Source organism: Quercus lobata, chromosome 2 (genome assembly GCF_001633185.2).
Source record: "Quercus lobata isolate SW786 chromosome 2, ValleyOak3.0 Primary Assembly, whole genome shotgun sequence".
Taxonomy (NCBI): Eukaryota; Viridiplantae; Streptophyta; class Magnoliopsida; order Fagales; family Fagaceae; genus Quercus; species Quercus lobata.
The window spans coordinates 45,001,786-45,028,479 of record NC_044905.1 but is presented as its reverse complement, the minus strand read 5'-3'; the positions used below and the strand labels follow the sequence as shown (position 1 = coordinate 45,028,479).

At 33.0% G+C, this 26,694-nt stretch overlaps 2 protein-coding genes across 10 annotated transcripts; one reads left to right on the top strand and one right to left on the bottom strand.

The window, feature by feature from the left end:
• Window positions 1–8,192: 8,192 nt before the first annotated feature.
• LOC115965153 lies at window positions 8,193–9,415 on the top strand. The gene is made up of 4 exons (XM_031084343.1): window positions 8,193–8,393; window positions 8,556–8,788; window positions 8,911–9,221; window positions 9,285–9,415. The coding sequence occupies exons 1-4, from the start codon at window positions 8,193–8,195 to the stop codon at window positions 9,413–9,415; spliced, it is 876 nt and encodes a 291-aa protein (XP_030940203.1).
• Window positions 9,416–22,604: 13,189 nt separating this feature from the next.
• On the bottom strand, window positions 22,605–26,145 carry LOC115975693. Of its 9 annotated transcripts, XM_031096582.1 has the most exons (4): window positions 25,539–26,145; window positions 24,547–24,613; window positions 24,113–24,190; window positions 23,301–24,017 (listed from the first exon to the last, which is right to left on the bottom strand). In XM_031096582.1, exons 1-4 carry the CDS (start codon window positions 25,856–25,858, stop codon window positions 23,985–23,987), a joined length of 498 nt encoding a protein of 165 aa, XP_030952442.1. In that variant the 5' UTR covers window positions 25,859–26,145; the 3' UTR covers window positions 23,301–23,984. The 9 variants fall into 9 exon arrangements, 3 of the variants coding, with proteins under 3 accessions (XP_030952441.1, XP_030952442.1, XP_030952443.1); XR_004088177.1 differs by lacking the exons at window positions 23,301–24,017; window positions 24,113–24,190; window positions 25,539–26,145 and adding exons at window positions 22,605–23,079; window positions 24,975–25,161; XM_031096581.1 differs by lacking the exons at window positions 23,301–24,017; window positions 24,113–24,190 and adding an exon at window positions 22,605–23,079.
• Window positions 26,146–26,694: the final 549 nt, after the last annotated feature.

Below are 26,694 nucleotides of genomic sequence, written 5' to 3'. Positions count from 1 at the left end.
ATTAATACATAGTACTTTGTTCACCATTGAATACTCATATAATCAATTTCCAATTCAGTGTTCAAGAATTAAACCAAAATTCTAACTGCGTCATATAATCAATTTCCAATTCAGTGTTCAAGAATTAAACCAAAATTCTAACTGCGCTATCATAAAATATTATTATTAGTATGAATTTTATGGAGTTGCGGTGTTCAAGAATTAAACCAAAATTCTTTTAAATTATCTATAATATTTTGTCCTCTGAAAATTTTATCTCTTTAATTTTAGTATATTGTGTTTCTTAAGCTATAGAGAGATTTTCTTTGGTTTCTACAAACTCTCTCTCTCTCCAGATGTAGGAAGCCCTAAACGCACGGTATAGCATTCAAGATCAACAACTCACGGTATAGATTTTAGCTTATAAAGTTAAGCTTTTGTAAGGTTAGTTTGTTTATATATTTATTCCTTACGTTTAGGTTTAGGTTTAGGTTTTAAGAGATTTATATATTACTACTATGTGGCTGAATTTCCCGCGACATTAGTTTTATGTTTTTAACCAAATACATCAGGAAAGCAAGAAAAGGCGCATAAATATTTAGTCCTTACGTTTAGGTTTAGGTTTAGGTTTTAAGAGATTTATATATTACTACTATGTGGCTGAATTTCCCGTGACATCAGTTTTATGTTTATTTATTTTTTTTTTATTTTTTTTTTAATTTGTTTTATGTAAGGTTAGTTTGTTTATATCAGTTCTTTATCTCAAAGATAAGGCTTTTATTTCTACCGCAAAAACTATTTAGGTATGTATCCCTTGCAAGCACACATGAACTTAAATTGTCTTTTAATATATGCATGCTTTATTATTTTCTAATAGTTTTCCCGTGCATCGCACGGGTTAGCGACTAGTTTTTTATATGCATAAGAAAATAGTCCGAGCCTGATGACTCAATCTATATGCGCAGGTTGTGTCAAGTTAGTTTCTTTTCAGAGCTATGATGGGTTGGATGGGAGAATTCTCAACTTGAGAATGTTGAGAATGTTGGGTTGGGTTGAAAAATATTCCAAATCTAACTCAACCCAACTCATGCACACCCCTAGAAGGGATGTGTGAATTTCAAGTAACTCAACTAGTATAATCTCATTGTCATCCAATAAAGGGTCGAGAATCAATTCTGCCTAAATTAACATAAAACTCATTGGGGTTTTAGCCTAATGATAAAAGCCAATCATTATGAAGCAAACATCATATATTTAAATCTATTTTTAATAAAAAGTACTGTGTTTTTTAAATGAAAAGTGATTAAGAGTCAACTCAGAAGCTTAATTCATATTGGTTAAACTCGAAGCTTGCAAAAGAAGTCAAATTTGAAGAAATTATTACTGTGTTGATCAACACAGTAATAATATCATGATCTTATTTCCGTCTTGTTCCCCCTTAGTGAGTTGTTCAAGTTCGGCGGTTGTTTACTTCACTAGTTTATTAAAGATATTTGCCTTTTACCCAAATATATATATAAATATATATATATATATATATATATTAAGGAAACAAAATGAAAGATCTCATCAATAAAAATCACAACAAACCTAATCTCAAAAATTTTAAGAAAATGAAAAATGTCATAAAAGCGAAAATAATAATAATAATAATAATAATAAGACTAGGAAATTATTGGTCATAGCATAAAGTTAAATTTTTGCTTTTGAGAGAAGAAATGGCACTACTCTTGTCATAAATTTGATAATATTCATACAGGGCAGCTCCACATAGAGTCTAGGTGGTCACAAGACCACCTTGGCTTGTAAAAAAAAAAAATTATTATTATGTATAAATTTTAAGAATTTATGATTTTTTTATCCTTAAAAAAACTTTGTGACCACCCTAATTATTTTTTAGGCCTAACATAATTAATTTTGGACAAACTTTGGCAATAAACTTAGTTGTAGACTAAGGTTACAACTCCATTCAACATTTATTTTTTATTGGGTGTGAATTTTAACAAATCTACCATTTAATCATATTTTCTTCTTATATCCTCCTTACTTGCAAAATTTCAAGAAGATCAAAGATCAATAGTCATCAATTAAATGTTTAAATTTTAAGTTTTTGTAGTCTAAAATTATACATATAAAATAAGTTTATGAATTAAATAGTAAATAGCATCCGATTGGCATGAAATTTGACATGTGTTTTAAGAATATAAAGAACATGCAATTCAACTATTAGATTTACAAAATACGTAGCAATGTTAATTTGTTTAATGAGAGTTGTAGTCTTAGGCTACAACGAAAGACTACAACGAAGTTTGTGACCAAACTTTCTCTTTAAATTTTGGTCTCCTTAACTGATGAGAATGCAAAATATCATATTTTTTCTCCCTTAATGTTTAGTCTTTTATACTTATTTCGTGCCTAAATGTACTCATTATTCTTATATTTTGATTTAGGATGCAAATGGATGCATTAAGTATAAAACGTAGTTAATTGGGCGATTCTAGACAACTTTGACATCGCTTTGTAATCTGGGCATAACTCTCTCAGCTGAGCTCCAATTGAGATGATTCAAGATGCTATGGAATGCCAAGACAAAACTCTACAACTTTCATTTGAATTTTGAGAGATACATGATGCATCAAGGTCTAAATCGGGCTTGAAGTTGTTGCACCTACATTGTTGATGTTCTGGAATGTTCCTTTGCCTAAAATTCTAATACCTGATGCAGTTTATTTTCAGAAGCTTCCAGATCTGATGCATGAAAATTCCAGCTAGAAAACACCACTTTCCTAGTTATATTAGGACTTTGTTTTATTTTTAATATTTTTCCTTAATTAGACAGATTTGGATATTATTATTTAGAATATTTTTAGGAGATTTCGTAGGCTTGGGAAATGGGGAATTAACGTGTAAAAGAGGGGAGAAGAAATCAGATTGGAGACACACGCCTTTCTCTCCCCTCTGCTCTAACTTCTCATTTGAGTTTTCATCATGGCCTTGCTTGGCTAAACTTTTATACTTGGTCGAAGGAAACTGAAGTCTCGAAATCAATAAAACTGTGAGATCTATATTGTTTTTATTGTTCAATTTATGCTTTGAATATCAGATGTTCTTCTATGCCTATTTTCATGATTGTCTCGTTTAATTACTAGGAGGCCTACTAGTTTATTATTCGTTGCAATCTACTGCTAGGTTAGATATCAAATCCGTAATTGTTTAATCTTTCTAATTTGTGAAGCAACCAAGATTTAATGATTTGCCGCGTTAGAAATTATTATATCTTAGGAAGAATGCTTGACTAAATTAAATGCAACCGCTTGTACTTGTGTTGTTTAGTTTCATCGATCTCTCTAATTCTTAAGGCTGCTACTAAATTAAACCTTTAGCGCTTGTCTTGGGTTGTTTAGTAGTTAGGATTAATTAGATCGCTTTTTTTCTAATTAACTGCGACTAAGGAGAGATAGGAAAATAATTACAAACTTTGAATGTTCAAAGTGCGAATTGATATATACTTGCATTGATGATCAGTTGTAAAATTCTGATGGTGGATGTTGACTTAGACCAAGGTTTGTTCTCTTGATTGATTTTGATACTTTGATTTAAATTGTTCCTTAGTTGTTTTTCTTAAAATTGTTTTCGTTATACTCAAACCCCCCTCCCCTCATCGTTGTTCACATAGCATAAAACTAAGCTAGATACTCTCCGTGGGAACGATCCTTACTCGCACTACTACATATATTTTTAGGAGTATAGGTTTTATTTTTGGTTGCCTGCAACAACACACCAAATTTTGGCGCCATTGCCAGGGAGTGATTCTAGTTGATTTTTGTGCTTCTTGTGATCCTTATTTCGTTCTTGAAATTTTCAAAAAAAAAAATCGTTAGTTTTCGATAGTTACGGTTTTGGCAGAATTCTGATTACGATAGAACTAGGCCTTGATGGTATAGTTTTTTGAAGGCAAATGACATTCTGAGCAAGACTAGTTAATCCTTGGATTACTAGCCCCACCTTCTCAAGGAAGATTCCACTGTTTCTAGGGTTTTTAGGCATTTTTTGTGTTTTAGCATAGATTTTTATTTATTTATTTTCATTACTCTAGATTTTTCCTAATTTTTTTTTCATGGTTTATTCAAGTTTCCTTGATTTTTTATGACTCTAACTCGATCTTCTAGTCAAGGTGATTTGCAGTACGATTTGCACAGGTTAAGGAGGGAAGCTAGGAAAAAAATTGAAGAGCACAATCTAGCTCTTGATTCCCTGTTTGCTAGCGATTCAAATTTAGAAAAGGAGGAATTCATGGCTGGAAATCAAACTTTGAAAGAGCTTGCTGCCCCTGATTTGAATCAACAACCCTTATGCATAACATTCCCTACTTTAGATGCTACTACTACTTTTGAATTAAAATCTAGACTAATACATCTCTTGCCCACTTTTCATGGCCTTGCAGGTGAAGATCCTCATAAGCATCTAAAGGAGTTGCATGTGGTATGCACGAGAATAAAGCCCATGGAGGTGACTGAAGATCAAATTAAATTAAGAGCCTTTCCGTTTTCTTTGAAGGATTCGGCTAAGGATTGGCTCTATTATCTACCCTCCGGGAGTACTAAAACATGGAACGAGATGAAGAGGTTGTTTTTGGAGAAATATTTCCCAGCTTCAAAGGCAGCCAACATTCGAAAAGAAATTTGTGGAGTAAGGCAACACAACGGAGAGTCTCTACATGAATATTAGGAACGTTTCAAGAAATTATGTTCAAGCTGCCCCCATCATCAAATTAGTGAGCAGCTACTTATCCAATATTTCTATGAAGGCCTTCTACCCACTGATAGGAGCATGATTGATGCCGCTAGCAGACGAGTTTTGGTGGATAAAACTCCTAAGGCCGCAAGAAACTTGATTGCAAATATGGCGGCCAATTCTCAACAATTTGGCACTAGGCTTGACTCTCTATCGAAGCATGTTAATGAGGTAAATATTTCCTCTCTTGAACAACAAATTGCAAGTCTAACTTCTCTTGTTCGTCAAATGACTCTAGGTAATATGCAAACGGTGAAAGCTTATGGGATTTGTTTGGTAGTAGGGCATCCAACCAATATGTGCCCAACTCTTCAAGAGGAACCCATTGAGCAAGTGAATGCAGCAAGTGGTTTTCCTGGATAACCGCAAAGGAAGTATGATCTCTATTCGAGCACGTATAACCCGAGATGAAGGGATCACCCCAACCTTAGCTATGGGAATCCACAAGTAAATCAGTCTGCGACTCAAAACCACCTAATTTGCCAGCAATATAAGCAGCCATGCCCCTCTAGACAACAACCGGGCCGAACTTCTAATTCTAGGATGTCTTTAGAAGATATTGTTAAGTCTCTTGCCACTAATACTTTGCAATTTCAACAAGATATGAAACAATTTCAACAATAGGTGAGGGCCAATATTCAAAGTTTGGACAATCAGATGGGCTAGATGGGAACCGCAATTAGTCGGCTAAAGGCGCTAAGTTTGGGGAAATTACTCTCTCTAACAGTAGTGAATCTAAGAGAAAATGCAAGTGCAATCATTTTGAGAAGTGGTAAAGAGGTTGAGATTCCATTAAAGGCAGCCCCTGTATCATTGAAGCAAGAAAAGGATAAAAACGTCATTACAGACAAGGACGTTCCCAATGACGATGACGTACCTAAGCGTAAGTTTCTACCTCTTTTTGATTATAAACTAGTACCTCCTTTTCCTCAGGCTTTAGTAGAATGAAGAAAAGATGAGAAGAATAAAGATTTATATGAAACTTTTCGTAGATGCGAGGTAAATATTCCACTTTTAAATGCTATTAAACAAGTACCTCGTTATGCTAAATTCCTGAAAGAATTGTGTACAATTAAGAGGAAATAGAAACTTAAAGGATGTGAGAAAGTGAGAGTAGGGGAGAATGTTTCTACAGTTATTCAAAGAAAACTCCCTGCAAAGTGCAAAGATCTAGGTATGTTTACTATCCCTAGTACAATAGGTAACACTCAACTTGAGAAGGCCATGCTAGATTTAGGAGCTTCTATCAATGTCATGCCATATTCTACATATGTTTCTTTGAAACTTGGACCTTTGAATAAAACTAGTGTTGTGATTCAATTGGCTGATAGATCAATTACCTATCCTAAGGGTGTAGTTGAGGACGTTCTTGTGCAAGTTAATGATCTGGTTTTCCCTGCTGATTTCTATGTGCTTGATATGGAGAATGGTGATCAAACTACTCCTATTTTGTTAGGAAAACCATTCTTAAAGACATCCAAGACTAAGATAGATGTTCATAGTGGCACACTTACGATGGAATTTGATGGTGAAATTGTTAAATTTAATATTTATGATGTCATGAAATATCCTAATGATGATAATCCTATTTATTCTATTGATGTGATTGATTCTTTAGCATAGAAATTTTTTGAACTTGATGGACAAGATGGATTGGAAGTTGCCATTAGTAAGCATCTTGAGAAAGAGAATGAGGAGTTAGCCTTGAATACTGATTTGCAAGAAACTATTGCAGCATTGAATGATTTTCCGAAGTTATAACAGTTAGGTAACACACCTCATATCACGTTACCAGTTTCTAATGAGAGGCCTTTACCCTCTGTTTTGTAGGCCCCCATTCTAGATTTTAAGCCTCTCCCCAGTCACCTCAAGTACGTGTTCCTTGGAGACAAAGGAACGTTACTAGTGATCATTTCCAATAAACTTAGTGCTCCACATGAAGAAAAGCTTGTGCAGGTCCTTAAGGAGCATAAGATGGCTATTGGTTGTACAATTACGGATATTAAAGGAATTAGCCTGTCTACCTGCATGCATCGTATCTTACTTGAAGAGGGATCAAAACCTTCCCGTCAACCGCAAAGAAGATTGAACCCGCTCATGGTGGATGTAGTGAAGAAGGAAATTCTCAAACTTCTTGAAGTTGGAGTAATTCATCCTATTTCTGATAGCATATAGGTTAGTTTGGTTCAAGTGGTTCCTAAAAAGACTGGAATAACTGTTGTGAAAAATCAGAATGATGAGTTAGTTCCTACTTGTGTTCAGAATGGGTGGCGGGGTTGTATAGATTATAGAAAATTAAATGCTATAACCTACAAGGACCACTTCCCTTTACCTTTTATTGATCAAATGCTTGAAAGGTTAGTTGGTTATTCAGGTTATTTTCATATTGCAATTGCTCCGGAGGATCAAGAAAAGATGACTTTTACATGCCCATTCGGAACTTTTGCATATCATCGCATGCCTTTTGGCCTTTGCAGTGCCCCAGCTACTTTCCAAAGGTGTATGATTAGCATATTTTCAGATTATATTAAGCATATCATAGTTATGGATGATTTCACAGTTTTTAAAGACTCATTTGATAATTGTTTGCATAACCTTACACTTGTTCTTCAAAGATGCATAGAAACTAACCTTGTGTTAAATTCTGAAAAATCTCATTTCATGTTGTTTCATCTAGGGGAATTGAGGTAGATAAAGTTAAAGTTGATAGTATTCAATCTTTACCTTATCCCACTAGTGTGCGGGAAGTTTGTTCTTTTCTTGGACATGCAGGTTTTTATCGAAGATTCATGAAGGACTTCTCCAAAATAGCATTACCCCTATGCAAGTTGCTGCAAAAGGATGTGGCTTTTGAGTTCGATGAGGCATGTAAAAAGGCATTCGATAAGCTGAAAGAATTGTTGACTTCTACCCCAGTTATCCAGCCCCCTAACTGGAACGTTCCTTTCGAGATAATGTGTGATGCAAGTGATTATGCAGTAGGTGCTGTTTTGGGTCAAAGAATTGGAAAAGTGTCTCATGCCATTTATTATGTTTCAAGGACTTTGAATGATGCCTAGAGAAATTATTCTACTACTGAAAAAGGATTTTTAGCTATTGGTTTTGCTTTAGAAAAGTTTCAATCTTATTTTCTTGGTACTAAAGTCATTGTTTACTTTGATCATGTAGCTATTTGTTATTTGATGACGAAGAAAGAGGCAAAATGAAGATCAATAAGATGGATACTTCTCTTGAGTGAATTTTATTTGGAGGTCAAAGACAAAAGAGGGACACAAAATCATGTTACAGATCATTTGAGTCGTTTGGTTCATATGGAGGATGAACTTCGTTTCCAAGAAATGTTCCCTGACGAGTAATTGTTCTCCGCGAGCGTGACATTACCTTGGTATGCAAATATTGTAAATTATTTGGTTACTAATATGTTACCTCCTGGTTTGTCTAAGGCTCAAAGAGATAAGATCAAGAGTGATGCCAAATACTTTGTGTGGGATGACCCCTACTTTTGGAAGCATTGTGCAGATCAAGTGATAAGAAGGTGTGTTCCTGAAAACGAAATTATTTCTATTCTCACCTTTTGTCATTCTTATGCTTGTGGAGGTCACTTTGGAGCTAAGAGGATGGTGAGAAAAGTGCTAGAATGTGGTTTCTATTGGCCGTCTTTATTCCGAGATTCATATTCTTTTTCTAAGTCATGCGAACATTGTCAAAAGACAGGTAATATATCCCAAAGGAATGAGATGCCACAAACCCCCATACTATTTTGCGAAATTTTTCATGTTTAGGGCATCGATTTCATGGGACCATTCCCTGTATCTTTCGGTTATGTTTATATTTTGCTTGCTGTTGATTATGTCTCGAAATGGGTGGAAGCTAAAGCTACTAAGACTGATAATTCTAAATTTGTTAGAAATTTTATCAAGTCTAACATATTCTCCAGGTTTGGAATTCCAAAAGCTCTAATAAGTGATCGAGGCACTCACTTTTGCAATCGAATTGTGGAGACTTTGCTGGAAAAGTACTAGGTGAACCACAAGGTGTCAATTACCTATCATCCGCAAACTAGTGGACAAGTGGAAGTGTCAATCCAAGTAGAAAAGATTGGAGTTTGCGCTTGGATGATGTCTTGTGGGCATATAGGACTGCATATAAGATGCCCATTGGTATGTCACCTTATCGGTTGGTGTTTGGGAAACCATGCCACCTTCCAGTTGAGTTAGAACACAAGGCTTATTGGGCTGTTAAGAGTTTCAACATGAAGATGGATGAAAGTGGAGAACATAGGAAGTTGAAACTACAAGAGTTAGAGGAAATTTACAATGATTCCTATGAGAGTGCAAGGATTTACAAGGAAAAGACAAAAGTTTTTCATGACAAGATGATCTTTAGGAAGGAGTTTAAAATAGGTCAAAAAGTCCTTCTATACCATTCACGGCTTCGTTTGTTTCCAGGTAAGTTGCATTCTCATTGGATTGGACCTTTTGTTGTTACTAATGTTTTTCCCCATGGTGCAGTTGAAATTCAAAGTTTAGCAACTTTCAAAGTGTTCAAGGTGAATAGTCATAGACTTAAGCCTTTCTATGAAGGTTTACAAGTAGAGAATGTGGCAATATTGGACCTTGAGGATCCAATTTATACTAATTGAAGAAGGAAACATTGAGTCGAGCCAACGACAATAAACAAAGGTGCTGCTTGGGAGGCAACCCAAGGGGAGTTCTTTTTCCTGTCTTTTTATTTTTGCTTTTATATTTTGGCTATTTTTTCCTTTTCTTTGTATTTCACCTTACATTGGGGACAATGTAAGTTTAAGTGTGGGAGAGGGGATTTAGGTTGTGTTTTAATTTTGTATTTTTGAAAAAAAAAATTAATTTTGTATTTTTGAAAAAAAAAAATTGCTCTTTGTTTTTGTGGCTTTCAAAGATTTTTGGTTGTGTATGTCATGAGCAAGATTCAATTAAGCTTGAAAAATTCATAACATGATTGAATAAGTGATCTTCCAGCTTAGAATTAATTGGTCTAGTTATTTTCCTTGAGAATGGTAGTGACTAAATTTAGTAGACAAAAACTGGTGAGATTTTGAGCCTTTAGACTAACACATCCATATCAGTCTCATTTGAGATATTCTTCCATGTTTGTTTCTCTAGAACTTTCCTTGATTCTCTTCGAGGTCATATTGACACATGCATGCATGAACATGATTAAAGCCCTCTTTGTTATAAGCTACATAAGCCAAATAGACTGCCTTGTAATTAATTTTTCCCTTTGTTGAAACCCTTTGAGCTTTATTGTTTTTTTTTTCCCCCCCTTTATTGTGAACCCACGTTACAAGCTTTAAACCTAAAAAACAATGCATTTATCCAAACCGTAGAGCTAATGGAGCATTGTTCATCATTATGATAAGTATGGGTGTGCAAGAAATATGTGTGGGGGTGTCTGGATTTGTGGTATTCTATGATTGGTGAAATGGAACATGTCTTCATTCTCAACTTGTGAGTTCCATTGTTGATGTAATTCTGGAAAAAAAAAAAATGAAAAGAAAGTGACGGTGGAAATTGCTTTTAATATTACAAACTGTCCATATTCATAATTTCTCCTAAAATTCCAAGAAAGGGGTCTGTTTATACGTGATATATACAAAGCTGGAAACTGCTGAATGGAGTGATTGGTTTTACATGTTTTATATATTCGAGCTTCAGTTGATTAATTTTGGCTCCACTAGTTTCAATGGCTTTTGAGCTACATTCCCCAATATTTCCCACCTTGATCCTAAACCCCATCACAGCCCTTGAAAAGTCCTTATGATTCGTGTTATGCATGTGATCCTAATGGTGGAGAATGAGAAGATATGCAAGCCTATGGTAGATCATTTCCATTGGAATGAATTTGAGCAAAACATATACCTTTTAAACACATGAGAGTCAAGTGTTTATTTCCACGAGGGTCTACATATTTAGTTTACTCCATCTTCAAGTGAAAATGCTTACTAAGTAATTGTAAGTTGTTTAAGAATGTTTGTTCATGATATGTTATGAGTTTTGAAGAACTTGGTTGTTCTTTGCTGATGGTGTTGCAACCTTGGTGTTTTTAGGAAAGTGAATTTGGGTTTTGCCTGAGGACGAGCAAAATGTCATATTTTTTCTCCTTTAATGTTTAGTCTTTTATACTTATTTGGTGCCTAAATGTACTCATTATTCTTATATTTTGATTTAGGATGCAAATGGAGGCATTAAGTACAAAACGTAGTTAATTGGGCAATTTTGGACAACTCTGACATCGCTTTGTAATCTGGGCATAACTCTCTCATCTGAGGTCCGATTGAGATGATTCAAGATGCTATGGAATGCCAAGACAAATCTCTACAACTTCATGTTTTGAGTTTTGAGAGATACAGGCTACATCAAGGTCGAAATCGGGCTTGAAATTGCTGCACCTACACTGCTGACGTTCTGGAATGTTACTTTGCCTAAAAGTCTAATACCTGATGCAGTTTATTTTCAAAAGCTTCCAGATCTAGTGCACAAAAATTCCAACTGGAAAAAACCACTTTCCTAGTTATATTAGGACTCTGTTTTATTTTTAATATTTTTCCTTAATTAGACAGATTTGGATATTATTATTTAGAATATTTTTAGGAGATTTTGTAGGCTTGGGAAAGGGGAAATTAACTTGTAAAAGAGGGGAGGAGAAATTAGATTGGAGACACACTCCTCTCTCTCCCCTCTGCTCTAACTTCTCCTTTGAGTTTTCATCATGGCCCTGCTTGGCTAAACTTTTATACTTGGTCGAAAGAACCTGAAGCCCCAGAATCAATAAAATTGTGAGATCTAATTTTTTTTTATTGTTCAATTTATGCTTTGAATATCAGATGTTCTTCTGTGCCTATTTTCATGATTGTCTCGTTTAATTACTAGGAGGCCTACTAGTTTATTATTCGTTGCAATCTACTGCTAGGTTAAATATCAAATCCGTAATTGTTTGATCTCTTTAATTTGTGAAGCAACCAAGATTTAATGATTTGTGCGTTAGATATTATTAGATCTTAGAAAGAATGCTCGACTAAATTAAATGCAACCGCTTGTGCTTGTGTTGTTTAGTTTCATCAATCTCTCTAATTCTTAAGGCTACTACTAAATTAAACCTTTAGCACTTGTCTTGGGTTGTTTAGTAGTTAGGGTTAATTAGGTCACTTGTTTTCTAATTAACTATAACTAAGGAGAGATAGGAAAATAGTTTCAACGGTGAATATTCGAAGTGTGAATTGATATATACTTGAATCGATGATTAGTTGTAAAATTCCGATGGTGGATGTTGACTTAGACCAAGGTTTGTTCTCTTGATTGATTTTGGTACTTTGATTTAAATTGTTCCTTAGTTTTTTTTCTTAAAATTGTTTTCATTATACTCAAACCCCCCCCCCCCACCCCCTCCATCCTTGTTCACGTAGCATAAAACTAGGCTAGATACTCTCCGTGGGAACGATTTTTACTCGCACCACTACATATATTTTTAGGAGTATAGGTTTTATTTTTGGTTGCTTGCGATAGCACACCATTAACAATATATTAGGTCCTTACAAATAAAAAGAAAAAGTCCAAGAAAAAATTTATTTAACTAAAATTTTGAAAGAAATATAGTTTGCAATATTGATAATGAGACTATCATGTAAAGATTTCGAAATAAGAAAATTCGTAGAATGAAATTGTAAGACTTTATGTGTTTGGATGTGTTTTTTTTCCATCAATATGAAATTCTCTTTTTATTAGATTTTGTGTAATTTAATTTTCTTAATTACCACACTCAAAAAAATTTCTTGAACCACCACCATATTTATGGGTGTGTTTCTTACGCCCTACAGTGCTAATGGAAAATGATTCCTTAGCCCTTACCAAATGATGAAACCATCATCCCACTAACTTTATGGCTAAGAAAGAATTAAACTCCTCAACGGCCAAATCGAAGTGAAATTCACATTGCTGTCCTTGTCCTATTGGATTTAAATCAATATGAAATGGGGGAGGAAGAGAGAGGAAAGACAAAGAGGAAAGTCAAGTTTAAGCTTAATATCAAGCTCAAACTTGAGCTCAGGTTAAGCTTTTGAGCTTGAGATCTAAAAAGATTACATTATCAAACGCTTAAATCTCTAAAATTAAGAAAAAAAAAAAATAGTATACTCATTTTATCATACGTCTAATCCTACCTATGATTAGCCATTATTCAACAAAGTCTACAATTTCAACAATTATTCAAAATACAATTTTTACATTCACGTTAAATGGAAAAGAACTGGAAAAAAAAAACTTGTTTATAACTATAATGAATGGGAAAATACTAATATGTTTCATAACTTTACATTAGATTATTGATGGGGAAAGGATCATTTGTGGCCCACTTAATTAATTAATTAATTTTTAAATGTAACTAAAGTCTAAAGTGGTTCTTGGTATGTTTAGAGAGAAGGAAAAAATTAAGGTAATGGATGGTAGATCCCATATTGGTCATGTCATTATTAAAATATGTGTAATGAGTATATTTAGGTAACACATATAAACTTATAAATGAGCCTATGCTTGAATTGTTTTGTATCAAGCCTTATAGCTCACGAGCTTATTCGTGAACAAATTTTTTTTTGTTTGGACTTGGCTTTTCTATTAAACGAGTCTAAAACTAAGGCTCAAGCTTGACTTATTTTTAAACAAATAAACATGAATCAACTTTTTATCGAACCGAACCCGAGTTGTTCATAATCGGTTTGGTTCATTTACAGTCCTAGGAAAATAAACATGTTTAATCAATACCATATGGTTATTTTATAAAATAAAAAAAAAAAAATATATATATATATATATATATATATATATGGTTTAGCAAAAAAATATGGTTATTTTATAAGCATGTTTGGTATCTACTAATTTTTAGTAGTTTGTTTCTCAAAAAAAAAAAAAGTAGTTTATTTGCTAAATATAAATTAAAAAAATAAAAATTAATTTAGTTTTTTTATTTTTTATTTTTTTTTAATAAAAATTGAGACAAGCTTTTTGCCAAATTGATAGAATTATGTCGCAAATCTGACCAAAATAGGTGAGTATGGGTTAGAGGCTTTTATCTAACAATAAATTTAATCTATTCCAAATCTAATCTAAGTATCTAACAAATAAATAGACACAAAAATGAATTGGACCTTTTTTCAACCCAAAATGTTATTGACAATGCGAGATTATTTGAGCAATTTTTTTTTTTTTTTTTTGGAGAATCTCGTCAACATGAGTTATGTGGGGGCTTAATAACACCCTCCGATCTTTTTCTTTTTCATGAAAATATTGTGTTTGAATCTTTTTTTTTTTTTGGAAACCATATTGTGTTTAATCTTCTATATATATGTGTATATATATATATATATATATAAAAGCAAACTTATTAATCACCAAATGCTTTATAAGTTAATCGGTACCTCAAAGTGTTTTAAACAAAGACATTCAAAATTAAATCCTCTTTCCCGTCAGATCAATCCAATTACCAAGTAAGTCAATATTGAAAAAGAAAAAAAAAAATACTTAACAAAAGAAACTTTCACTCGTGTGGCTCTATCATTTTCGTGTCAACACATAATACATCCCACTCGTGTGGGCTGTAACTTGGGCAAAAATTGCCAGTTAGTGATGGGCTAAAAAAGGTTTTTCAATAGTAGAAATAGTATCCTCAACAACTATATTGACCTGATTAAAAGTGTTGAAAAGTGATCAGAAAGATAACCCCCCAATGAAAACACAAAGTGTTGAAAGAGAGAGAAAGGCGTTTTGGTGGGGCCCGATTGCCCGTAGTAGGAGAGGAGTCCTCTACGAACAAAACTCTCTTTTCTTTTCTTTTATTTTATTTTATATATATTCTTTGCAAGAAATATTATGTATATAATAATTTTTAACAAAATTTAAGTAGCAAATTGGTATAAGTTATTATTAATGAAAAAAATAAATAATGATAATTTCAATGATACATTCGTATTAAAATTAATAATAATTTACCATAACATATAAAATTTTTTGTGAAAAATATTATAAATGTAAACACACTTTTTATCTTATTATTATTATTATTTTCTAGCTTTGGGCTTTCCAAGTGTGAAAGCGTGGGAGCTAATAAAGTTTTGGAAGGAGTGGGGGGTGTGGGGGCCAAGTACGAGCCTCTTTGCCTCCCCTATGACAAAGCAAAAACTGTCACTGGACGCCGACCACTAACAACTTCTCTCTTTGTTTTTATTATTATTGTTTTTCTACTCACAATCAACGTTGGCCCTACCAGGTAATTATTTCTCTCACTTTTTTTTTCTTTTTCTTTTTAATTGCTGTTTATTTTATTCAAAGTAAATATTTCATCGCAACGTCATCTACACGTCAATTATGACATCTAATACATGTACTACATATATATATATATATATATATATATATATATTTTGTTTTTATTATAAAAAATAAAAACCTTGATCCAACCCATGTTCTCGTAGGCCATTTGAATTGGATTGGGCTGTTGTGGTGTGTGGGTGATGGATCGAATGCATGGCTAAAAAATTTGAAGGATTCTTTCTCTTTAACCTTTTTTTCCCCTTTCGGCCGACCCACGTTATTGATTAAAAACTTCCATTTACACACGAAAAGATACCATGCAAAGAGAAAGTTTACAGAGACCAAAAAAAAAAAAAAAAAAACCAAAAAACAAATTATTAGTAATAGGTATAAAATATATATATATATATATATATATCAGTGATGAGCTCAAATAAAAACTAGAAAAAATTTGCAAACTTAACTGTTATAAAAACTATTTTGAAATTTTTTGTATATGAACTTTGCTCTCATGTAAAAGTCTAGGTCAAATTTCAATTTCCTAGATTAATAAAATTGAAAGTAGTTAGTGTTACCTAAGATGACAAATAACTTTATGAGCAAAAAAGATAACAAATAACTTATAAGATAAGCAACAGGTTTTTTTAGCTTGCTTCTAATGTCTTTCTCCTCTCGTAAAGAGGAATGTGATTCCATTTCTAAATAGTAAAAATTGTATAAGATATCTCTGGTTGTCAATTGTCATTTGGGCCTTAATTCTAACTTAGTTTTTTTAGTTAGGTATACTTTTTTTTTTCTCCTTCATGTATTGCTTTATTGTGTGTGGGTTGCCCCCCGCGCGCTCCGGGGGGGAGGGGTTGGTGTCAACCCTACAATCCAAAGGCAAATACAAAACTATCCAAAGACCATGGTTGATTTCAATTAATGATCTCTATGACCGGTCTCAAAATATCATATTTACTGTTATAGATTTGTCCCATTCATTTGCATATTGGGTTTGTCGCCCTAATATGTCCCTTTAGCTTACCTGAATGGATAACTAGCTATTAGGTGAGCTCTACTACTACGTTTCCTGTCAAAAATCTATTCTTATGCTCTATAAATACCCTCACTTGGCAGGAGTGGGTCAGGTCTAACAAGCTCTATGCATTGTAGTTCTTTCATTTCTTATCTTTTTCGCTAGTTTTCTGACTTAAGCATCGGAATGTCACTAGCCACCCTTACCCTTGGGGTGGTCTTAGTTGATATGAGGTCTTCTACTAAATGCCTAGCTTTGTCAGGAGATCACGAGCCGATCTTGAAGTAGAAATTCTTGGTACGGTTCCATTATGTCTCCCCAATTTTCTCCCACCTACACTTATTTGTACTCACGACGAGAAACTATTTTGGCCCTCAACATTTTTAAAAATAATATACAGTTAAATTTTATAATAGTATACCTATTTTTCTCTCAAGAATTAATAAATATTTCAACTCAAGTGGTATCACTTTAAAAGCATCAACAATCTCAAGAAATACAATTTCCCATTTTGTATTATTAGAGAAAGCATAATATATTAAAAGAATATTTGCAAATTTAAAAATAATAAAATGAATAGAGATGTACTATTAAGTTGTATTTACCTAGCAATGTCTATCAAATTTTGGGGTTTAATGTGTAGTAAGGTTGAAGGGTTTAGGCATTAAGAATTTTTAGTATAAAGGGTTTAGGTTCTCTCGGGGTTGAAGAGCTCCGAGGTTTTTTGGGGTTTAGAATTAAATTCAATAATTTGACTAACTAGTTAAAGACCACGTGGTTTTATTATAAATTTTTATTATATAAATAATAACAAAAGAAATAAATTGTTTTGGTATAACAACTACCATCAAATACAAAATGATAACACCTCAATGAAAAATTATCATCAAACATCCTATTGTGCTATAATGAGACTTGTAGTTGCATGTATCGAATTGTTTGCATTAGAATTTTGTATCTATTGGACCTGTAACATTATTTAGAGTTCATACTTTACTTTTGTTGATTGTCATAGTATAACAGATTTTTAAAGGAAACTATCTTCTTTTTAGGATGAATGGTCTCTTGAACAAATATTTGATTCTTAAATAGTGTTTTTCTTTTCTTTTCTTTTTCCTTTTAGGATGTATTTGTTTGGAGCTGAAATATGGTGGATGGAAAACTTTGGAGAGAAAATGAGAATGAAAACCTTTTTGGAGTGTGTTTGATTAGGTGGGGGAGGATGGAAAATAAATTGTAGGACCTAGGTGTTTTTTTCCCTGGTCTACCAAAAAATTTTCTCTCCAAAATGGAGAGAAAACTGAAGAGAGAAATTTGACATCATTTTTGGATGAAAATGCCCATGTACAATTGCACCTTCACCCACGTTGTTTTTCTTCACACTTTGTTTTCTTTCTTTTTTTCCTACGTTACCTGCCTTTTTTATTTATTTATTTATTTATTTTGTGTGTGTGTGTGATTTTTTTTTTCTTTTAGATGTGATTTTTCTTTAATAAATTTAGGTGATTGATTTTTTTTGGGTTGTTTATCACTTTTCGAGTTTTAATTGGGCATCATTTTTTTAATAAGGGTATATGCGTAAATTTATATAAACTCACTTTTTCCATTTATTCCTTCATTTTTCCACTCTCAACCAAACAAAAAAGAGGGAAATTAAAATATTTTCTATCCTCGCATTTTTCCATTCTCTCACCATTTTCTATTCTCTCACTTTTGCACTCCTCCAACCAAACGGACCCTTATAGATTGAATTTGTAGCTCTTTGTCATCGTTCATTCATAATGGATCTTCGTCTTAATCTTGCACCTCTTGTTATTTCAATGTTGTTCAACTATTTTAAGCAAAAGGAAAAGTTTATGCCAAAAAACTATTAATTATTGGGCTCAAAACACTTGAAAAAAAAATTATTATGAAATAAATGTATACAATTCAAGCTGATAAGTTTGTAATTCACTATCAATTTTTATGTAAAATGAATGTATGACCATATTGGTACCTTCAAATGTTCATTGCTTATATGGTCTGTTGTAAGAATAGTTGATTCTTGAATAGAAATTCTTTGTCTTTTCTTGGCTGAATCTATAGATCTTGATTAAATTTATAATTGATCTTCATTTTAATCTTGTAACTCTTGTTATTTCAGCATTGTCAACTATTTGACCCAAAAAAAAAAATAAAATAAAGGCAAACAACTATAGTATACACAACCAAACTAACCGTATGTATATTTGAAAGACAAATCAAGTGCATCTAAAGTGTAAAAAATACTTGCCTATAGGTCAGTGGTGGTGGTGATGCCTCCCATGTCTTGTATATTTCTAAAATAATCAACAAATGATTTTCTTATACCTGCATAAATAAGATTACTCTGGAGAGAGAGAGAGAGAGAGAGAGAAGACTAAATAAAAAGTAAAATAAAATTCAACTGTATTTGAAGACATAAAAGTAATTTCATTATTTTACTTAAAAACTTACTTTCTCGTCAAGTAGCACCAAATCAAGACTCATAAGTTCATTATTTGCTTTTATTATTAAGTACTTCCCATATTCTTTGACTCTTACTCTATATTCCAACTGTCTTTTTTGTCAATTTCATGATAAAACATTATAAAAAAATTCAAAAAAAAAAAAAAATCAAAATGTTATCAACAATTTATCTTCAAATTAATATCAAGATTTAAAAAGTACGGTGTTATGTAAAGAACTTTAATAAAAATAACTAATAAAAGAGATGCATTCCCCTTTTCTTTATATCGTGGTAATGTTGAAGCTACTCACTTGGAGGAAAGTTCCTCCACAGATTGATATTGTAAGCTATTAAAGTAAAAAAGATTTATGTGTGTGCATATGTATAATGTATGTCAGTCTATACCAATTCTTAAAAGATTTTTTTTTTTTTTTTTTTTTTTGAGAAATGAACTCTTAAAAGATGAGTTGTTGTGGTCGATTGGGTTTTCTTCTACGAAAATATCATTGATTTTATTCTTCTAATCTAAGAGTCATGAATAATAACCCAAAAATAAGATTTTCCTCTTGTAAAGTGGTGGGCCTTGCTTGTAGTGTTGGGCCGCTTCATGCTGCACAAGGCCCAAGTTTTCTGGATAAGAGAGTTGGAACCAGTCCAACTGCAACTCAATTTGGTCCGGCTTGTGTGCAAACAATGCCTTGTTTGCTAGGAACATGCTTGCGGCAGGTAGAGCTGTTTCAGATAAGTTGTGGCAGACAGACATGATAATGATAACAAAATGAAATATCCTGGCTACTTAATAGAAAATGACCAAATGATCCCTATTCAAGAAACATAATCACAGCAATAATAATCACTTTTATAAAAAGAACAAAGGGAACAAATGGTAATATATGTGGGTTAATTAGAAGAGAAAGAAGTCAGATTAAATCTAATCTGCAGGAGCAAAACCAGAGAGGAAAGAACATTTTTTCTCAATGCAATTAATCTCCCAGGGAAGTCCTGCCATGAAAATTAACTACCTTGAGGGAAACGGACCTGAATGGTTGATGCAGAAAGGGCTCCTTTTGGTTTTGACAGAGAGCAGGATTTTGTGAGGGAGAGAGGGAATCAATCTATTGGTGCATGCCTGCCGTTCTAACTCTCTATCTATTTTTATTTTTTTGGTTTTCCTCCTTTCTTTCTTTCCCTCACACTCGTTTCTTTCTGTTTCCTGGTATATCTTTTCGAATTCCTATTCCTTCGTTATGGTTCCCGTCCTCTGCCTCCTTTTTGTTCACGGCAAGGGTCTCTTTTTATAGTGCCTGCCGTGACCGGATTTTATTGTTTTAGCCCTTAACCTCCTTTGTTTGGTCTAGGTGTACTTGCCGAGCACCACTAGTCCGTCTGTGTGCCACCCCCCCCCCCCCATCACCAAACAAAGAAGAGTATTTTGTTTATTTGCCTGTCGTGACACCCTTTCCTATTACGGTCTGGGCTTTTTCTCTCTCCCTATCCCTCATGGCATGCACCTAATGGTTCCAACTCAACTTGCTTCTTTTAGGTAGTATGTCATCACAGCAGGACACTTCCCCCAAAAGAGCCTGAGCAGGAACCTCAAAAATAGATTTTTCCTCTCTTCCCACCACCAAACCATGCCCTCTTACCTCTGACCCACAACCTCACCATGTCCTATATTGGCTTGGTACAGGTTGGTGGTACTTAGGCCTTGCGTGTGCCTCCCTTCCATATGTGTCCAAAAATTTGCCTGCTGCTTATTCGTCCACAGTGGTCTGGAGGCTTGCCTGCACAATCTGCCGTCCATTTTCTTTGACATTTTATGTGAGTTGCTTTTTGATTTCCCGCTCCCCTTAGAAACTGGGCTTTATTTGATACTGGGCCTTACATTCCTTTCAGCCCATTTCTTGATTGCCCTCATTTCTTGTCACATTACTTTGTTATTCCTGCTGTAATGACTCAATCCTACTGGGCCTCTTTAGGTTAGTGGTTTACTCTTTCCCCCAGTGACTTGGCATGGCTATTGGTTCTCCTACTTATAGGCTCTTGTGTCCCTTTTGTTTTTTCTCTTGGGCATCCTTGGCCCATTTGCTTTCTTTGGGCTTCCTTGACCCTTTTACTAACTCTACATTCCCATGGGTTTTTACTAACTTCATTGGGCTTCCCTAGCCCAATTACCTTATTCTCATCCTTGGGGTTCATGGGCCTGCCATTAACCCTTTACTTTCTTTGTTTGCGTTACTTTGAGCCTGCAGTGGCCCATTCTCACTTTTCTATATCATATACTGCCCATGGGTATGCTATTTCTCTCTTTCCGGGCTACTTTAAGTCCACTTGCCTCTTCAAGGCCCATTTGTTTATTTCATGGGCCTGTGATCCATTATTCTTGCCGCTTGAGCCTAATGGTTTTGTCATCTGTTTGCTAACCCCTTTGCTGCCCTTGTTGCTGGGCTTTCTTCTTTCTACTTGGATTCTCAAAAATGACCCTAAATCAAAATTGAGGCTAATATGAACAAAAAAAAATAAAATTGTTATTAACAATACATCATCAAATTAATGCTAAAAAGAAGATTGTCCTCGAAATCAAAATTAAGGGACGAAAACAACATATTACCATTGGAATTCATATATGATATACAAAATTGGAACCCACTTTATCTTTGTAGTTAAATAAAATATTTAAAATTAATAAAAATAAGGGAGATCATGAAAGAAGAATTATAAAAAGAAAAATTTTACATGCACATACTAAGTTCATAACAAAAAAAATTTATATGTTATACAAAATAATATAAAATCACCTCTAACCATATTTAATGATTGATTCTCAAACTATAAGCATATAAATTGGATAAAACTTAAGGAAATTAGGTTAAAAAAAGACAAAACAGATATACAAAATCTATTCAATTTGATGACAAGTACATACCTCTGCAAGGTTGTTGTAGGTAGAAAATTGTATGGTTGGTAGTAAAAAATAATAATTTTATCTCATATATATATATATATATATATATATAGACACACACACTTCAAGTCGAAGAAGCTAATATGAACAAAAAGTCTCCACATTGAAGAAGTTCATATGAAAAAATTTGTGCCATGATGAGAGGAAGTAGTAAAATATAAATTAATGTCTAACATAAAATTTTTAGATAAAAACAAAAAATTGAATTCCACGCAACTAATCCAAAATTTTTTAGATAAAAGGACTCATGTTTATCAATTAAAGTAGGTCTCATGTATATGAGTATATCAATTAATCAGAAAAAATCATATTCCACAAACTAATCCGGAATTTTTTAGATAAAAGGCCTCATGTATATCAATTAAAGTAGGGTTCATGTATAAAATTAATCATAACTCTATATTAAATTTTGGTGTTTATCCAAAGAATAAAAAATTGAAGGGAAAAAATAGTTTGATATAACAAAAAGATTGCATTTTTTTTTTTATAACATAAAAGTTGCATATTTTGTTAAAACACTGAGGAGAAGTTGATGAAAACAAATAAATTAGAAAATAATTTTTTTTATATATATATATATATATTTTTTAATTGCCTTCAATTTAGTGAAATCATATGGCGTAACCACGGTTTCTAAACCCAACTTTTATTATATAATATATGATGTAAAATATCTTCTTTTTATTTATTTATTTTAGAATAAGAAAAACTATCTAAGTTCATAACTGCACCCATTAGATAAAAGTTTGGTTTTATATGAAACTAGTCGCTAACCCGTGCGATGCACGGAATAGTTAAATAAAAAGATAATTAATCAATCTCACAATGAAAGAAAAGGCTAAAAGAACCAATAAGAGACTACTTTGTCCATCAAGTAATCAACCCAAGTGGCATCGTAGCTCATAAACAAAAGTCATTGTTGCATTTCATGGCTGCATACTTGCTAATAACTTATTGATGACAAATGGAATATAGCTCTATATTAAAACTAAAAGTAAAAGTTCAATCATTCTTTTTCTCTAATTATCAAAAACTAAAAGTAATTTACATCAGTTTCAAATAAAAATCACTTGAAGAATCAACTACTTTGAATCATTATCTGAAAGAGGAGCGACATAAAAACTTAAATAAGTCTCAAAGATGAAGTTCTTCGAACATATTTCAGCACCAATTTCCCAATTCAGCTCTATGTATGGCAACCAATTATCTTAGTCACTTACAATTTTCATCCACCTCCCTAGATCAATAAACTATATATCTACTAATCTACCTACCCTAACTTCAAATATTGAATACAAAGAAAGAGCCAAAATTTCTCAAACAGATTGTGCAGTGTATATAAACTTAAATTGTTCTATTGCCTTCTATTCACGAAAATAATATAGAAGAAATAGAAAAAAAAATTGTTAAAAATGAATGCTTCATAGCTTCCACCATACTTGTACTTACACATACTAATCGTTATTTTCGAGAACTTGTAAAATGAATGAATGTACATGCCTAGATTCAGTTGCAAAACCTGAAATACCAAAGCAAACCTCTATAGATAGTGTAGCACAAGATGTAGCATCAATATTATCCTAGCAATCCAATTATCTATTTGATCCATTGGTTGCAGTGGTGGGCCATTGAATTTGTGAATATCTGTAGAGTCCTTACTAATCTCTTAATAAATTTAAAATGTGATTGGATTCATCATGATTTCAACCATTTTGCTGCATTACTTTTTCTAAGTGTAAAATGTGACAAACCTTGTAATGCATGGGTTATATTGCCGCTATAACATTATATTTTAAAATGAATATAATTTGCATTTAATCTTTTAATACTGGACTAAATTGATCTCTTAGTTGCTTAACTATACATTATATCTGATTACAACTAACCTAATGAATATTTACATTTGCTAAATTATATGTTATAATTTGATTACAACCTCAGTTTAGTTGAACTGAAAATTGTCAAAACACTAAAATTCTACAAATTTAAAGTATATGCACCCCAAAAAATTAGAAAGCAAGCAATCAACACCAATCCAATCAAATATGGTGATGAAAAGTTCTGTTCAAGCATTTCTTTGAACACTTTCAAGGGAGTTGAGAAACCAAAGGGAAAAAAAAGAGTTTCTTAGAATTGAGAAACCAACTAATATAATAAAAAAGATTTTCAGTTTTTGAAGATCATAAGCTATTGAAGATTTATCATACAAACTAATGCTCCCAGGCTAATCTACCAAAATAAACGCAAATCTAAACCCTAAATTGAAATACCAAAACCTAAATCATATTTTTACCAACAACTTTTTAAAACAAAATTAAAAACTTTACCGGTAATGTTTTTGGAGGTATAATGGTGGCTTGAAGCCAGAAAGCGGAGGGAAACAGGCTGACAATGGAAAAATCCCTCAGATTTCTCTCTCTACACCTAATGTTTGCTGATTTGTATTTTGAATGAAGTCTGCAGAGGAGCATTTATAATAAGGGCAGAGCTGCAGAGACAGAATGTTTGAGGAAACAATGGAGAGAGTTTTAAAAAGAAATTAAAAACTTTACTGGTAATGCTTTTGGAGTAATACTGTTCTGTCCAAAATGTGCAACCATACCAGCAGTTTTAAGTTTGCAACAATAACACTGAAACAAAATAGAAATACCCATTTAAGAAAAATAAAAGGTTCCTTTAATAGGCCTAATGAAAAGGTATAATTTTCAGTTTTTTTAAATGTAATCAAATTGCTTGGACATTCAATTGCAGATAAATATTATGCAATGGATTTTAAATTCTCCAATGTACTACCTAGGGCCATATCTTCAGTGTTATGACATGCAATCATGTATCAATCAACCCTTCAACCCTGTTATTCATTTATTTAGTTTAATCAATAAGTAACCTTCTTAATCCTTTTCTTGGTAACAATGGAAAATAACCCAATATTTTCACAAAATATACTTCAAAAATAGATATGGAAGAAGTAAAAACATAGCTCTACCTTTTCAATTATGCACTTTGCTATTGCTGGAATTTGTAGATAGCTTCTAAACTCTATGGACTTGGTCCTTCGATGTGCATGGTAGAAAGCAAAAAATAAAAGTCAGTAGTAGGCTGATAGCTATGGATCTTAGCTTCCATGGTTATACCAAAATTAAAAATACAAACCTTAGCATAACTAAAAAATAAGGATCAAACAAAACCCCTCAAAAATGTAGATGCTACTCTTAAAATCAAATAAAGAAGTAATAAAAACAATGAAAGTATTGAGATGAAACAATTAAACTAAACATAAAACCAAGCTTTAGTTAACAATTACCTAAATATCAGTCATCTTAATCACAAGCATTCCACCATAAAAATATATCTTGTAAAGGGAAAAAATTTATAGAACAGAGAGTCTAAATTTGAAGAGAGATAGAGATAGACCTGGTGAGGCCAAGTGGCCAATGATGACAACTGAAAAGGAAGCCATACCCTCTGCCACAGATGGACCTGTGGTAGGATTCACTTAACAGCAGGGACTAAGGCAACCATTCAAGTGGGATTGTTCTGCCTCGGGTGTTGGGTGCTTCTTTGATTTCAATCAAAATACAGCCATGAATAAGCAGATATTCTCAAACCCAAACATGAATTTCTCTACAAACTCATCCCAAACTCAAATTAGCTACCAAAAATAAAAATAAAAATTCAATAGGGGTAGAAACCCAGGTGCCGACAGGGCTGTGGGAGAGAAAACTGAGTGAAAAGGGGCAGAGTATATATTCAACAGAGAATGGAACAGAAAATCCAACATGAAAATCAACCATTTAGTATAACGCATAATATATATAACTAAATAATAAATACATTATGAGTACGGGTATATATTTTTGGTTATAGAGTCCTAATTAAATTTGTTTATAGTTACAAATTTCTAAACCAATTTGATTACCAAAACTTATCTACAAAAATAAATGAAAAAAACACTGATTTCTAACCAAACTTAGTTACCTTTGGGCCAGTTTCGACGGGTGGGTTGGGTGTGATGGTGTATCGCCGACAGGAGGGTTGGGGTGCGTTGTTCTCAGCGGCGTTTGTGGGTTGTTGAGGTTGCATGTTGGTGGTTTGTGGCTTGCGGTTGTTGGTGGGTCTGCAGTGGTTTGTGGCTTGCAGTTGTGGGTGGGTCTGCATTTTGGAGGGAGTAGAAGGGAATTGGCCAAAAACAATCTCTGTTGATTTGTGGGTATAGTGGGTATGGTGGTTTTGATTGAGAAATCTGTATTTTTGGTGGCAGAAGTAGTGTTCTTTGGATGGAAGGTGGGTTTTGCCATGGGTCTAATGATTGAGAAATCTGTGTTTTTGGTGGTAGAAGTGGTGTTCTTTGGATGGAAGGTGGGTTTTGCCGTGGGTCTAATGATTGAGAAATTTGTGTTTTTGGTGGTAGAAGTGGTGTTCTTTGGATGGAAGGTGGGTTTTGCTGTGGGTCTAAGGAAGGAGATATTTATTGGATTGTGGGTATGGTGGGTTTTGAATCTTTTGACGGAGGAATTTGTGTTTTTGATGGAAGAAGTGGTGTGTCTTTGGATGGAAGGTGGGTTGCCGTGGGACTGAGGGAGCGTTGGGGGAGAAAAGTTTATAGGGTTTTAGAAAAGTTTTAATTTGCCTTTTATTTGTTTTATTTTGTTTTTTATTTTGTTTTTTTTTTTATTAATATTGTGCTGACGTGGAAAATTGTGGAAGCTCCAAAAGTTTTGGTTTTATATATATATATAGATTATAAATATAACTGAAGTCTTTAATTTAAAAAAAAAAAAATTTTTCAGCGTCACATAGACTTTTAAAAATCTAGATTCTTTCAAGCCATTATATATATATATATATATATATATATATATATATATTTATTATAGGTACTCAAGAATTTTTGCCTTTGACTTTGACTTTTTTGGCTTGATTGTCTTGCCTTGTCTTGGCTTGAATTCTTTTGTCCCACATTGGAAAGATAGCTTTCCTCTTTCTACCTTATAAGGGATGAGCCAATGAGAAAAAGTATCATTAGTTTTTCTTGAGTACCTACAATTATATATATATATATATATATATATATATTTTTTTTTTTTACTTTTTCGTTTTTTATATAAAGTAAAATCAAGAAGACTCATTGTTT